General features: G+C 35.2%; 1 protein-coding gene across 12 annotated transcripts in view; it reads left to right on the top strand.

Moving 5' to 3' along the window:
* The window catches only part of CARF (calcium responsive transcription factor), a 97,407-nt gene that overhangs the window by 43,322 nt on the left and 37,383 nt on the right, over positions 1-16,702 (top strand). For all 12 annotated transcript variants that reach the window (XR_010341423.1, XR_010341424.1, XR_010341425.1 and 9 more), the window contains exons 5-9: positions 2,152-2,272; positions 3,639-3,756; positions 4,680-4,764; positions 10,217-10,406; positions 15,574-15,694. Coding sequence is in view for 5 of the 12 variants with exons in the window: in XM_064373148.1 (XP_064229218.1) it covers positions 2,152-2,272; positions 3,639-3,756; positions 4,680-4,764; positions 10,217-10,406; positions 15,574-15,694 (635 nt within the window). In the remaining 7 variants the exon portion in view is untranslated. The remainder of the gene's footprint in view (positions 1-2,151; positions 2,273-3,638; positions 3,757-4,679; positions 4,765-10,216; positions 10,407-15,573; positions 15,695-16,702) is intronic.

The raw sequence follows: 16,702 nt of genomic DNA, 5'->3' as shown, positions 1-16,702 counted from the left end.
TGTGTTGTAGCAGATGACTCGTCAAAACCATGTTTGCTTTCATTGCAAAGATAAAAGGTAATTAGCTGGTTTTTTAAAAATAGGAAAAGTAATATTATTATCACTGTCAGATTATATTAATTGAAAATAGTTTTTTAGGTATCAGGGAGAATAAGCTAAGAAGTAAGAAAATAAATGAGACTCTTCTATTCTGTGCTTGGGAAACATAGTTTCAAAATTAAGAGGATATTCTACATACCACTCTTAAATACGAATTTTAAATATAATTGAATAACTTACAACAACTTAATTTTGTTTAATTTGGATTTAAAAATAACCACAGCACTCATTTTCTAAGAATGAATAGAGTATTTTTGCTTTCCCCAATCCTAAAAGTTAAATATATATATATTTTTTCACAGATATTCAATGTCATTATAAGGGGTAAAGAATTTAAAACAATATTATTACTGTTGCCTTTTAATGTCCAGCAGGGTTTTTTATGTTGTTTTGTCTTTGTCTTTTTTCCTTTTAGATTAAGTAGCATTGTCAAATATTGGGAGGCAGTACAGAGGGATGCTTTAAAGGAGTCAGATTGCTTCAATTATAGCCTACCACTAAATAGCTCTGTGTAACCTTATATGGGTTTTGTAACCTCTGTGTGACAGTTTCCTCATTTATAAAATGCATATACTTGATATACATGTGATGAGGATTAAATGAGGTAATGCATTCAAAGTCCTGCCACTTAATATGCACTCAGCATGTGTAAGCAGTTGTTGTCATCAGAGTTTACAGTTGCTATTTCATGCTAAAGTGATAAGTGTTATGGCAGAATATTTTTATCTCAAGAAACTTGTTAAACATTGGGGGAAGGAAGGAAACAATTCCCATTCTTAATTTCTGGAAACTGTGTATGATATATTAATATTTAAAGCATTCTAGTTTGTTGAAGTTTTTTCCCCCAACATTTTTTTTTTTACTTTTTCAAATTCATATTTGCATTTTTTAAAATGGCCCTTTTCTTTTTTTCAAGACAAAGTTTTGCTCTGTCACCCAGGCTGGAGTACAGCAGCATGATCATGGCTCACTGCAGCCTTGACCTCCCAGGCTCTAGTGATCCTCCCACCTGAGCCTCCAGAGTAGCAACAGACACATGCCATCACATTTAGCTGATTTTTAAAATTTTTTTGTAGAGACAGGTAGCCCAAGTTCAAACTCCTGGGTTCAAGTGATCCTTGCCTTGGCCTCCCAAAGTACTGGGATTACAGGCATGAGCTATAATCTGTCACGCATCAGCAATATTTTCATGTTTTACCTAGCAAAAGGGGAGTCTGGGAAACTGGGTTGGAATGATTAAGGATTGTTACCTGCACTAGAGAGGACAGGAAACTTTGGATAAAACTGTAAAACTGTGTCAATAGGAGAGTAATAAGTAATAAAATTTATGTGATGTCCAAAAAGTCTTGGAAGCATCAGATAAACTTAATTTCAAATACTGTATTAGTTATACTTTCAAATGATAGGCCCAAAAGTTTTTCTTCAACTTCATACGCCTTTTTAGTTGATATTCCTCTAAATTTGAAGGAATGGGTTCAGTTGTTAAACTGAAAAAAGTACAATAAATATACTATTTTCCCTGTGTTTTCAGACTTTTGGGGCACGCTGTAGTATTCTTTATGAACTGTAGAAGCTATATATAAATGCTGAGATACAAACATAAATCCTATTTAATTAGGCATTTAACCAGTTACCATTTTTAAACTAGTGAAAATGACTTTAACCATAAGACAAATGATAGCCACACAAATAGGAGAAACATGCATGAATAATACACTAATTGGCAAAAGGTCAATGTATTAAGTCCAGATAGACTAATTCAGATTACCAAGTAATTAGACTTCATGCATGTGTAATGATTAAGACTGCTAAGGGTTAAGACCCTAGGATTAGGGTCAGAGTGCCTGTTTTTAATCCTGGCTTTACCGCTTATCAGTTGTGAGACCTTGGAAAAAATGTTTATGTACCTCAATGTTTTCATCTATAAAATGGGGGAAATCATAGAATCCACCATAGAGCTAGGTATGTGTTTAGTAATTTATTTAACTAATAATTTTTGTTAAATCAGTGTAGGCATATGCATTTGATTTTTTTTTTCCTAATGCTTCCAAGATGATCGTTGCCAGCCCATCAGAAAATGGACAGGTACTTCGTGTAATTCCATCTACCCAGACAGGAATGGCACAAGTGATTATACCTCAGGGGCAGCTTGTGGATGTGAATAGTCCTCGGGGTGAGTAACAATGGGATATAGGGGATTTGAGAGTGTTTTTAAAACATAAATATTTGAGAAAAATCACCTCGTGAAAGTCAGTGCTAAAATTGATCTCTTTAAGGTAAAAGATTATAAATTGAATAATTAGAAAACAGTTCCTGGCCCGAATAAATTCAAAGTTCATTTTTCAACTCTTATCTAGGTTAGCTGTCTATTTCATTTTGGAATTCTATGAAGCTGGTTGATTCCTGCTTCCTCCCAAAGGACCAGTGAGCATAAAATAAATTCTTCTTAATTATAACAGTAACAATAACAGCAACAATAGCAAGAATATAGTGCTAATAGCTACAGAAGTTTTTATTTATATCCTTAACAATTTTAATTTATTTGTTTGTTTTTTGAGACGTAGTCTCACTCTCACTCAGGCTGGAATGCATTGGCGCAATCTCGACTCACCGCCACCTCCGCCTCCCAGGTTCAAGTGATTCTCCTGCCTCAGCCTCCTGAGTAGCTGGGATTACAGGCACACACCACCATGCCCAGCTAATTTTTGTATTGTTAGTAGAGATGGGGTTTCACTGTGTTGGTCAGGCTGGTCTTGAACTCCTGACCTCATGATCTGCCCACCTCGGCCTCCCAAAGTGCTGGGATTACAGGCGTGAGCCACCTCACCTGGCTTCTTTATTAGTATTTTTATTAGCCATGTTACTCATTACTTTTTTTTTAAACTATCATTTTTATCTTCTTGCTCTTTTCCTCTTTCCTTGGCCCCTTCAGGTTCAGAAAGGAGAATCATGCTTTTTATTTCTCTTTATATGTTCTTTCTTTACCTGTTTGATAATATGCCTGTTAGTTCTCTCTCTTTTTTTTTTTTTTTTTTTGCTTTCCTCCCATTCCCCTCTATTTTGAATCTCTTTTCTAACCTCAGAGCTATACTATTTTGTTGCTTCTTCATTGCTAATGGTTTAGGGCAGATATTTTTACCTTAGTATTATCATTCTTTGTTAATAGTCATTAAGACTTAAGAGAAAAATATAATTTACAGAAAACATTATGAGCACAGTATATAAACAAAATTAGTTTTACATTTTCCTATATATTTACAGAACTCTTAATTTACCATTATTTTACCACTTTTATATCCTGTCTATTCAGTATAAATTCTAAAACTTAATCATAAAATTACAATAGTCAGTATTATAATTTAAAGTAAACAAGTACCAGAGAAATTCTCCATAAAGCATTATTCCTTTATTCTCAATAAAGCATACATTTTCCTTACCTATTATAAATACGTAAGCTTTAGTTAGGTATATTCTTATGGTCTTATTCAAGATACTGATGTTACTTTCTTCTTGTTTTTGTTTTTGATATGTCCCTGAAGAGAAACCCAGTGACAGAAACTTATCAACTGTAAGCGTGGATACTCTAGCAGACAATCCTAGCAGTTACATTCTTCATCCACAGTCATCCTTCACATTGCCCAAAAAGTCAGTAACCAGGTGAGTCCATGGGAAAGAGGAGCTCATCTCTTAATATCACCATGGAAATCTTTTTACAGATTATCACATTTAGAGCTGGCTGAATATGGAGAAGATCAGAAAATAGAAGGTACTGTCATCAAATGTATCTTTAGTTATTTTAAGGCATCTTGGTAATAAGGAGTCTACTTTGGAAGCTGTAAATGTCAGAAGTACCACTTTTCCTCAGTGACATTTGTCATCTTTTGAAGCAGTATGAAAATTTTATTAGTTTATTTAATCTGACACTAACAGACTTTTTAGAATAAAGTAACAGTCATTATAGTTCCTAAAATTTTTAAATTGTTTAATCACATTTTTGTGCATAGAATTCCTCTGTGGTAAAATGTTTAAAATTTTTTTTGCTAACTTTTATTTCAGTTTTTGTTTTTCCTTTAAAATAAAACTGATATTTTAGGGAAATATGAACATGGTTTATATTACTTTAATTGTTCCATAAAAGTATTTTTGAATTAAGACAATATTTTGACATTTAATCTTAGAACTTCATGTTACTTTTCACTTGATCTTAGCCAAAAGGCCAAGAAGTGACACATAATATTACTTTGAACTAGTCAAATTTATCATTTTTTTGATAAATGAAAACAGTTATATAATAAGAGTACAAAATAAGCTTTGGGAGAGATATATAAAACAGTTGAATTTGTTGGGACTACATGTACCTGGAAGAAGAAACTTAGGTCTTTGACTTAGCAGTTAATAAAATAGTAATGGTTACAGAAAATGATAACTAAAATACCTTTCAGATCAATCTGTAGTTATTGTTCAAATTTCTTATTGATGACCTCAATATATTATCTTTGATACTAAGAAGATAAAGCAATTGAATGTGTTTTGTGTATTCATTGAACTGCATGTTTATATATATTTCTCCCCTATCCCAGAATGCTGGAAGAACCTCTTCTGGCGCCTCTTCAGCCACTTTCCTCTAACACACCTATATGGGCCTGCCGTCTCAGGAGCTGTGAGGTGAGTTAAAAATAATCGTTACCTAGAATTACTTAACTGGTTATAACCATAGTTCATCCCTAAATGCCACTTTTGAATACAACTAATATGGGCTATATTTACAATATTTTGTTTGTGTTTATGTTAAATCTGATCTCATTGATTCTTTAATTCTTAAGAGATTTTAAGCTCTGTTAAAGCAGAGGTTTTATAAATCCCTTAACATTTTACCATCATTTCTTCTCTTGTAACTCTTCCCTTGTAGTTCATGAAACTTCACTATCATGTTTCTCTGCTATTTACTTTTCAACTGTTTCTTCTCTTTGTTTGCTTGTACTTATTTATTTATTTTTTTCATATTATCGTAGAAAATTCTTCAAGGCTCACTTACTGACCTTGTCTTCTTTCTCTGTATTTTATCTTTTGGAGCACTTACCTACTTTGTTTACTGTCAACTCACATCTATGAAAATGATGTCCAAGTCTGTATCACCAGTTTGCTGTTTGTTTGTTTGTTTATTCAGACAGAGTTTCACTGTTTCCCCCAGGCTGGAGTGCAGTGGTGCAATCTCAGCCCACTGCAACCTCTGCCTCCTGGATTCAAGCAATTCTTGTGCCTCATCCATCCAAGTAGCAAGGATTACAGGCATGTGCCACCACACCTGGCTAATTTTTGTATTTTTAGGAGAGACAGGGTTTCACTATGTTGGCCAGACTGGTCTCGAACTCCTGACTTCAGGTGATCCACCCACCTCGACCTCCCAAATTTCTGGGATTACTGGTGTAAGCCACCATGCCTGGCCTCCAGTTTTTGAATTCTTTCTTCCTCTTGTCCCAGATGTCTGGCTACTTGCTTGAAGGCTTATTTGAGTTTTACCTGAAATTCACCATATCCCATACTGAAATCATCTACCATGTGACAACTAGCTGCACTTCTGAAATTCCATGTGTGTGTAATGACAAGTACCATTTCCTTAGATAGCCAGGCATAAAGTTTTATACTGATTTCTTCCTTTCCCACATTTTAGGTAGTCACCAGATTTTTCTTTTCTTTTCTTTTCTTTTCTTTTTTTTGAGATAGAGTCTCCCTCTGTCACATAGACTTGAGTGTAGTGGCACGATCTCAGCTCACTGCAACTTCCGACTCCTAGGTTCAAGCAATTCTCCTCCCTCAGCCTCTTGAGTAGCTCAGGCTCCTTGCGTGTGCCACCACACCCAGCTAATTTTTGTATTTTTAGTAGAGACGGGGTTTTGCTATGTTGGCCAGGCTGGTCTCGAGCTCCCGACCTCAAGTGATCTGCCCACCTCAGCCTCCCAAAGTGCTGGGATTACAGGCATGAGCCACTATGCCCAGCAGTAGTCACCAGGTTCTTTTAGTTTTTCCTTTAAAATATCTTTTTCTTTTTGGTCCATTTTTCCATAGACCTTTGTCCTGTTGTGCTTGATTACAGGAATAGCCTTCCCTTTGACTCTCCTGTTTCTTGTCCCTAATGTGCATTTTTCTAAAACTACTTACATTTGAAGATTATTTTAATTGTCTTTTTTCAGTGCCCAATAAGTCTTGTTATTTTTTCCACATAATTTAGCCACTGTAGCTAGCTTTCAATGCCTTTCATAATCTGGTATTGCCCTACCTTGTCCTACTTTATTTCCTACTTTTCTCAAACTCATCTTCATTCTTGTTAGCCTAGTCCTCCTACTTTTGACAGATACTCCAGAATCTTCCTTTTTTTTTTTTTTTGAGACATAGTCTTGCTCTGTCACGAGGCTGGAGTGCAGTGGCACAATCTTGTCTCACTGCAACCTCCGCCTCCTGGGTTCAAGCGATTCTTCCGCTTCAGCCTCCAGAGTAGCTGGGACCACAGGCGCTGCCACCAAGCCTGGCTAATTTTTTTGTATTTTTAGTAGAGATGGGGTTTCACAGTGTTAGCCAGGATGATCTCGATCTCTTGACCTTGTGATCCGCCTGCCTCGGCCTCCCAAAGGGCTGGGATTACAGGCGTGAGCCACCACGCCCGGCCTCCAGAATCTTTCTTTAGCTCTCCCTTTACTCATTTTTATTTCCTTTTCCTATATGTCACTTTTTTCTTCTACTTGCCATTTCTAACTATTTTTCACATCCCAGTGCAAGTTCTGCATATCTTTTCTATAAATTATCTAATGATTATTTTAGCCTTCACCTATTTCTCTCTTTAAATTCTTTAGTATTAATTGGCATTCTTAATTATTTACTAGCCTAAACCAGGTGTGGTAGCTTACTCCTGTAATCCTAGCACTTTGGGAAGCCAAGGCGGGCGGATCACTTGAGTTCAGGAGTTTGAGACTAGCCTGGCCAACATGGTGAAACCCCATCTCTATTAAAATATAAAAATTAGCCGGGTGTGGTGGTCAGCACCTGTAGTCCCAGCTACTCAGGAGGCTGAGGCAGGAGAATTGCTTGAATTTAGGAGACAGGTTGCAGTGAGCCAAGATCATGCTGCTGCACCCCAGCCTGCATGACAGAGCAAGACTCCGTCTCAAAAAAAAAAAAAAAAGATTTGCTAGCTTGGGTTGTTCAGTGTTACATAACAATTAGACTTTTTGGGAAAGGGACCATGCCTATTCTATATACAAACTATAGATGGTAATAAATATTTAGCTATCAGAATGCTTCATTGTTTAAAACAAATCTTAAAATGAGAGAAAGAAAAATATTCTTTCTGTTTTAATAGTTTGAGAAATTTTCTAATAAAAAACCTTGTGCTGTGTATATTACATTTGTTAGGACATTATTGTTATTGCTTTTCTAAATAGAGTACATGTATGTATGTACATATATGTGTGTGTGTATTTTTAGGTTTTTCTCCCCCTACTTTTTGTTAGTCATAGTTTTTTAATGGCTTCCTAAAGTTACTGTTGTGATTGTATGATGAGGGTTTTAAAAATCATTATTATAAACCTCATGGAATGCCATGGATATTAGAGCATTTATTAATACAATCATGCAACCAAATCACCTTATGTTACAACTATGGTGCCTTGTATGGCTTACCTAAAGTCATCATATATCTTGTAAGAAACTGGGTACTGCTATCCAACAGACTTGAGTATGGTTGTCCAAGGTGAACAACCACTTCTTTACTAGTAGGGGTTCTTTCTTCTCTCCCAAGCTCTATCAGTGATAAACAAATTTTTTGGTTAATAGCTGAGGAAATATTTTCTGCCTTTTGGTTCAAAATATTGTTTAGTAATCGTTTTTATTTTTTGAATTTCTCATTTAATGATGTTTGATTTGACCAAAAGTATATTAACTGGACAAATTTCAGTACTGTACTAAAATTTTATCTTTAGGCCTGTTTATAAGTATATATGGCTCTGATTATATTATTCTGATTTTTTAAATTTATTGACATATATTCTATTAATTTATAAATAAATTATAGTGTTATAGCTAAAATTTATATTCATTTATTTGGAGTGAATATTTTGATAAGAGTTGTCTAGGCTAGCAGAAAAATTATAAACATAAGCATTTTCAATATTTTTAGAGGAAATTTCAGATAATGTATTGTTTGGCATCAGATTATCTCTTAACTATTATGACCAAAAGTACAACCACAACAGTATTTGATACCTTTTTATTTGTTAAATGTATTCTTCCAAAGTAAAATATTTAGTCTAATGAGGAAGAACAAGACTTCTCTGCCCACATCTCTGTTCTTATTTCCTCTAAGGGGGAAACATACATGGAATCAATTCTAGGTCTATGCATTTCATTGTAAGAGACCACAGTTAACATATTTTCTGTTGGTATAGAAAAAGTTTCTCTTTGGTCGGGCGCGGTGGCTCACACCTGTAATCCCAGCACTTTGGGAGGCCAAGGCGGGCAGATCACCTGAGGTCAGTAGTTTGAGACCAGCCTGGTCAACATGACAAAACCCCATCTCTACTAAAAATACAAAAATTCACCAAGCATGGTGGCTGTAATCCCAGCTACTCGGGAGGCTGAGGCAGGAGAATTGTTTGAACCCGGGAGGTAGAGGTTGCACTCCAGCCTGGGCAACAAGAGTGAAACTTCTTATCAAAAAAAAAAAAAAAAAAGAAAAAGTTTCTCCTCTAGTACAGAGATACTCAAATGGTTGTGTGTAGATAATATCAATTTATTTACATTATTTATGCCTTTCCTTGTTTCAGAAAGAATTTAAGAGAACTTACAAAATATGTAAAATTTATTAGCAAGGTAGAAATTAAAAGTGGGAGCTAAACAATTAAGACAAGAATGGGAACATAAAACAGAAGTCTTAAGAAAATACGTGTCTTAACCAACTGTGTGTATATGTATACATATACTTGTCTGTAACCTAGGTATCTGCTTTTCAAAAGGGGAAATGTAGTTACTAAATTCTGTGCCTGTTAGATTTAAAAATTGTGCTAATTTTTGTAATACATAAGCAAACCATTGATTATTTTTGGTACTAAGACCAGACAAATTTCTCTCAGAGAAGGATCTTTTTTTTTTTTTTTTTAAGACATTTAGACAATGCCTTGCTCTGTTGCCCAGGCTGGAGTACAGTGGCACAATCTCAGCTCACTGCAACCTCTGCCTTCCAGGTTCAGGAGATTCTCGTGCCTCAGCCTCCCAGGTAGCTGGGACTGCAGGCGAGTGCCACCACACCCAGCTAATTTTTGTATTTTTAGTAGAGACGGGTTTTGCCATATTGACCAGGCTGGTGTCAAACTCCTGACCTCGGGTGATCTGCCCGCCTCAGCCTCCCACAGTGCTGGGATTACAGATGTGAGCCACTATGCCTGGCCTCAGAGAAGGATCTTTATAAGAAGAATGTTGATATAATGAGCAAATTCTTCTACAGCATTTTTGTCAATCAATCACAATTTTCATTCGGTTTCTAATAGATGCATGGCATCCTATCAAAATTAATCTCAGGGCTTCCTTCCTTCCTACCTGCCTGCATTTTCTTCCTCTTCCTTCTTTCCTTCCTTCCATCTTTACCTCCCTCCTTCCTTCTTACCTTCCTCTTTCCTTTCTCCTCCCCACCCTACTCCACCAAAAAAAAGAAAATCCATTTCATTAAAGGAAGCCCCACAGGGAATGAGCACTTTGTGGCTAGTTTTATGCTGATCTGGTTTGATCCAGGATAGAGTTTTAAGTATCAGAAATAATGGATACACATTATATGTTCTTGTAAGTTATCTTTTCTAAATATTCTTTCTCTCAAACAAGAAGTTGATAAAGATAGTATGGCAATGAGTTTGACATTATATTCCCTAACAAATACCTACAAAATACCCATTTGATGATACTGGTTGAATTCAAATCAGACCCAGTGGTTGTAATAGACCATTGATCTAAGGGGACAAATGACATTGTCTTGTGAAAGATGATGAGTCTTCCATCTGGGACAGCCATCTCATTACATTTATTATGCAATGAAGTGTATTTGCTAGTAATTTTGTTTAATTTCTACCACATGCAGAAAATTGGAGATTCATACCGTGGCTACTGTGTAAGTGAGACTGAATTAGAAAGTGTCCTAACATTTCACAAGCAGCAAACACAGAGTGTTTGGGGAACCCGTCAGTCTCCAAGCCCAGCCAAGCCTGCTACACGCTTGATGTGGAAATCCCAATATGTCCCATATGATGGAATCCCATTTGTTAATGCAGGTAATTTTTTAAAGAATTATTTTAAAAGGTTCAGCAGCAGCCATAGTCCATTGTGAAAACGTCATTTTTCTAAGGTGATACATTTTTATTTTGGTAACTGATGAATGCTAATTGATTAAAATGTATATTAAACTAAAAAAAAACTTATAGTAAATATAATTAAAGATTGCATTTTAATATATCAGTGAATAAATAAGACTTTAATATACTGAAAAATAAAAATAAAATATTGAAATTGTAGTTAAACCTATTAATAAAATATTAAGAGCAATTTTATTTTAAATATGTACATCAGCTGTGTTTTTTCCCCTTCAATTTAAATATTTTAGCCTTCTGTCTTAAATTATATTGTAGGAGAAATTTGTGTCTATTGTATGTAGCTTGTAACTCTGAAGTTGACTGTATAGAATTTGTATACAATCTGGAGTTATTATAGAATTCTGATACTGAAGTTCTCAAGCATTAGGTGTGTTATGTACAATATTCTTAGACACTGGGTTAGTGCTTACTAAGGGAGTAGAGTTTCAAGCAAACCTCTTAGACTAAAGTCCCAAGTAATCTAAAACTAAGCAATTTATTTTAGGATTATGGGGACACCAAATTAGGTGAAAGAGGTGCAGTTTTATCCTGGACCTCTGAGGTTTAATGAGAAATAAATACTTAAGACAAGATGAGATAAATGTAACCCCTTCTGCCTAAGTTTCATCAGTAGTCTATAAAAGAAATACAACATTAAAAATAAATGAGCTGGGTTTGTTTGTTTGTTTGTTTATTTTAAACTTGGTCGCTTACGCCTGTAATCCCAGCACTTTAGGAGGCCAAGGCAAGAGGATTGCTTGAGCCCAGGAGTTTGAGACCTACCTGGGCAAAATAGGGAGACCCCATGTTTACAAAAAAATAATAAATTAACTGGACATGGGGGCATGGGCCTGCGGTCCCATCTATTTGGGAAGCTGAGGTGGAAGGATCACTTGACCCTTCGAGGTTGAGGCCCCAGTGAACCGTGGTCATGCCACTGCACTCCAGCCTGGGTGACAGAGTAAGACCCTGTGTCTTAAAAAAAAAGAATTAATAAATAAAAAAAATAAACTTGAAATCCTGTAGCCTTCCTTTTTCCCATCCAAGTCTAATCTCCTTAACATTCCATAGGTAGCTACTACATGAATTTTTGGTGTATCTTTCTAGTCTGTATTTTTATACTCTACCTTACATATTTGTATCTATAATAATGTATTTTATTGTTTTGGATTTTTTAAAAATGCATAAATAGTAACGTGTAGGTCTTGTTTTGCAAATTTTTTTACTTGCCCTTATTCTTTTTTACATCTTTTTACATCTGTTGGTATTGATATTTATAAATCCTAGTTAATCCAGTTTAATCATTGTATAATATTCCAGTGTGTGAACAAATTATTTTTCTATTGATCATCATTTAGGTTGTTTACAACTTTTCATTATTACAAGGAATGCTGTAGTCAAACTTCCACAGTATACATACTCTAATGAAAAGCTGTGATTAGTTTTTCTAGAGTATATGCCTTAAAGTAGAATTGCTGGTTGTGAATTATGCCCATTTCGTCTTTACAAGATTATCTTAAAATTGCACTCTAAAGTGATTGTACAGGTCCAGAATCCCTTTGAAATTTTTTTGGACCAGAGGTATTTCAGAATTCTGATTTTTTTAAATGTAATGTGGTAACATTATGGAATACTCTTAGCAGGTATTCTATAGACCAGCATTCCCTAATCTTTTTGGCACCAGGGACTGGTTATGTGGAAGACAGTTTTTCCACGGACTGGGCTGGGGGCTGGGGGATGGTTTTGGGGTGATTCAAGCACATTACATTTATTGTATACTTTATTTCTATTATTACTACATTGTAATAGGTAATGAAATAATTATACAACTCACTAGAATGTAGAGTCAGTGGGATCCCTGAGCTTGTTTTCCTGCAACTAGCTGGTCCCAGCTGGAGGTGATTGGAGACAGTGACAGATAATCAGGCATTAGATTCTCATAGGGAGTGTGCAACCTAGATCCCATGCATGTGCAGTTCATAATAGGGTTCTTGCTTCTATGAGAATCTAATGCTGCCACTAATGTGACAGGAGGCAGGGCTCAGGAGGTAATGCAGGTGATGGGGAGCAGCTGTAAATACAAATGAAGCTTTGCTGGCTTGCCCACTGCTCATCTCCTGCTGTGTGGCCTGGTGCCTAACAGGCAATGGACTGGTACTAGTCCGTAAGACTAAGAGGAATAAATAAAGAGGACTAAGAGGAATAAATAAAGACTATAAATAGCCTCACACAGCTTTACAGCCAAATGAGTCCCAAAAAAATGTTCTCTGAGGTTTTTGGATTTCAGATTTGTACATAAGGGCTTGACAATTTGTACCAATTCACTCCTGTCAACAATATGTGAAAATTATATTTCTCCACATTTACTTCATGACTTAGCATTGCCAGATGTTTAAAAATCTTTTTTCTTTTCTTTTCTTTTTTTTTTTTTGAGGCAGGTGACTCACTCTGTCACCTAGTCTGGAATACAGTGGTGCGATCTCAGTTCACTGCAGTCTCAACCTCCTTGGCTCAAGAGATCCTCCTGCCTCAGCCTCCTGAGTAACTGGGACTACAGGCATGTGCCACCATACTCAGCTAATTTTTGTATTTTTTTGTAGAGATGGGGTTTTGCCATGTTGTCCAGGCTGGTCTCGAACTCCTAAACTCAAGTAGTCTGCCCACCTTAGCCTCCCAAAGTGCTGGTGTGAGCCATTGTGCCTAGCCTTAAAAAATCTTTACATTATGGAAATTTTTACATGTCAATCAAAGTAGAGATAATAATATAAGAAACCCCATGACTCCCAGTATCTATCTTCCAGCTTCAACAACTATCAGTATATGGTCAGTCTTGTCTCATATGCCTTCACTTCCTTATTCCCTAGACGATTTTATTGCACGTTTTCAGATATCATTCCATCTGTAATTACTAAAGGATATGGTATATACTAAAGTGTGTATCTCTAAAAGATAAGGACTCCTTATATGTGTGTATGCATATATGTGTATATACATACACAAACATACATATATGACAATTCCATTATCACACTTAATAAGATAATTAACAGTAACTTTTTAATGTTATAAAATGTTCAGTGTTTACATTTTCCTACTTATCTGACAGTTTTCCCCCTTCAAAGATTGTTCAAATTCAAATCCAACAGGGTCCACAGCTTGCATTTAGTTAATAAATCTCTTAAACTTCTTTTTATTTGGAGATTTCTCTCCTCTTTTCCTCTAGGTAGTTTGTTCTATAATATTTGTCATATTTTGGGTTTTGCCGATTCTGTCTGTGTGATGTAGTTTTTGTTCTTTATCTCTTGTATTTTCTGTAAACAGGTCTAGATCCTAGATTAAATGCAGATTTGATTTTTTCAATAATACCTCGTAGGTGTGCTGTGTACTTATTGCCATCTGTTTGTCTCTCTGTGATGTTCAGATTGATCAGTGGATTCAGTTGTTTTAGGGTATTGTCAAATATTTTTATTTTTGCCATTCTGAGGAGTATGAGATAGTATTTTACTATTGTTTTAATTTGCATTTCCCTGTTTACTAGTAAATTTGAACATCTTTTTATTTGTTCATTTACTACCTTTTGTTTCTTCCGACTTGGCTATTCATAGCCTTTGCCCATTTTTCTGAATGGTTGTTTATTAATGATTTATGATTGTTTGTAGTCTATATAGTAATTCTGCATGGGGAGTTACTATGTTATGTATGTTATAAAATGCTATTTCTCAAACTATTACTTTTATATTTACTTACGGTGTCTTTTAAACAGAAGTTTTTATATTTTAATGTCAGCTTAACATTTTTATTAGTAATTGTTGTTTTTATTTTATATTTTAAAAGTTTGTTGTATCCTAGAGTAGCATAGGATATTAAAATCTTAAGTTATATAATTTTCACATCTACTTATTTGTATTATCCATTGCTGTGTAACAAATTATTCCAAACTTGGTAGCTGAAAACAACAAACATTTATTATCTCACAGTTTCTGTGGATCAGGAATCCAAGAATGACTTAGAAAAGTAGTTCTGCCTCAGGTTCTGTCACAAGACTGCAACTAAGGTGTTGGCTGAAGCTGCAGTCATCTCATGACTTGACTGAGGGAGGGTCTGCTTTCAGATTCACTCTTTTGGCTGTCAGCAGGCCTTATTCCTTGTCATGTGGGCCTTTCCACAGAGCTCCCTTACCACATGGCAGCTGATTACACCCAAAGAGAGCAATTCAAGGAAGGTCAAGAGAGAGTACTCAAATGGAAGTTACAGTCTTTTTATAACCTAATATCAAAAATAACTTCCTATCACTTCCACCATATTTATTAGATATAAGTTAATAAGTCTAGCCCATGTTCAAGGGGAGGGAGTTACTCAAGGACATGAATACTAGAAGGCATGGATTACTGGAGGCCATCTTAGGGCTGGCTGCTATATTAACAGCCCAAATAAAAATAAGAAAATAATTATAAAAGAAAAGAAAATTTAAATGATATTAATATTTATTAACAAAATGTGACATTTACTCACTATTTATAAAATGGTATAAAAACCACGTCAGGCGGGGCGCAGAGGCTTATGTGTCTAATTGCAGCCCTTTGGGAGGCTAACACAGGTGGATCACTTGAGGTCAGGAGTTCAAAACCAGCCTGGCCAACATGGCAAAACTCCATCTCTACTAAAAATAGAAAAATTAGCATGGCATGGTGGTGCACACCTGTAGTCCCAGCTACTCAGGAGGCTGAGGCAGGAGAATCACTTGAACCCAGGAGGTGGAGGTTGCAGTGAGCCGAGATTGCGCCACTGCACTCCAGCCTGGATGACAGAGTGAGACTCCATCTCAAAAAAAAAAAAAAAAAATTATATGCCAGTAGACATTCAGTAAATGTGATATTCACTAATTTTCTTACCATAATTATGGTACATTTGGTAAATTTTAAAATAAACTTCTATGTTTGTACATCTTAATAAGACTTATTAATGTTTTCTTTCCTTAAAGCTGTATACTTGAAAGATTTTGACATTGCCACCACCAAGTTACTTTTAATCTAGTGTCTAGAATAGATGGACACTTGAATTAATATCAATAGTTGGTTTTGGCCCACAGGGAGTAGAGCTGTGGTAATGGAGTGTCAGTATGGGCCAAGAAGAAAAGGTTTCCAGTTAAAAAAAATCAGTGAGCAGGAAAGCAGGTCTTGTCAGCTCTACAAAGCCACTTGTCCAGCTCGGTAAGCTTTATTTTCTTTTGTTTGTTTTTTATTAAGTACTTATTTTTGAATAGCTAATACAGATATTTTTTATTAGGTTTATACATTATCAAAAAGTATACAGTGAATTCTAAGTTTTCTCTTACCCCTTTTGTTGTGTCTTTAAAGCAACAACTCTTAACTAGTTTTTTGAGTCATCTTTCAAAGATATTCTGTGTATATGGATGCATATAATGGCAGAGAGATAGAGATCTCCTCCTCTACCCCGTCAATGTTGTTGAAAATCTGTAAAGCTCACTAATATTTTCTTTCCTTAAACTGAGATAATAGTGTACCTTTTTTCTTGATATGAATTCACATAGATTCTCAATCCGAATACCTATTATGCTACATACTAATGTGAATGTAATGACTTACACTTTGCTTTTTTTTCATTTTCAGTATCTGAAAGCTGACTCCATATATGTACATAAAAGTACTGTTTTTTAATAGCCATATAATATTCCATTTGTGGAATATTGTGAATTATGTGAATTATTTAATTCACATAAGCTGTGAAAAGTATTAGTGTTACACAAAGCTGCAGTTATTAACATTGTACATACTTGTGTACTCCTACAAATGTTTCAGTAGGAAAAATTCCTGGAAATGAAATTGCTAGGGTAAAGGCTGTATCTTTTAAAAATGTTGACAAGTATTGCATAGTTGCTTTTTAGAGTGATAGTATCAATTTACCAGCAGATTATCCGACCAACATCGTAAGTTTTAGATAGGACTACAGAATAGTCATTGCTCTGAGTAAAAATGAAAAATGTGAACCAATGAAAGATTTTACAATATCCTTAAATTTTTTAGACATTGAAAGTATTTTAAGACTTTTAAAATATGTTGAAAGTATTTTAAACTATTAGGTAAAATAAAAAATTTAAAAGGTAGTATGTAGTGGTTGGACTTAGTTGGTCTCTGAAACACTTTTAGGATCACATCTCATGTTATAAATACCTCAGCATTCTCAAGAAGTTTTTAAAG

This window comes from Aotus nancymaae, unplaced genomic scaffold (genome assembly GCF_030222135.1).
Source record: "Aotus nancymaae isolate 86718 unplaced genomic scaffold, 86718_ANA_hifiasm-v0.15.2.pri h1tg000008l, whole genome shotgun sequence".
Taxonomy (NCBI): Eukaryota; Metazoa; Chordata; class Mammalia; order Primates; family Aotidae; genus Aotus; species Aotus nancymaae.
Note: the sequence above shows the minus strand (reverse complement) of the source record. Positions and strands in the feature narration are given on the sequence as shown.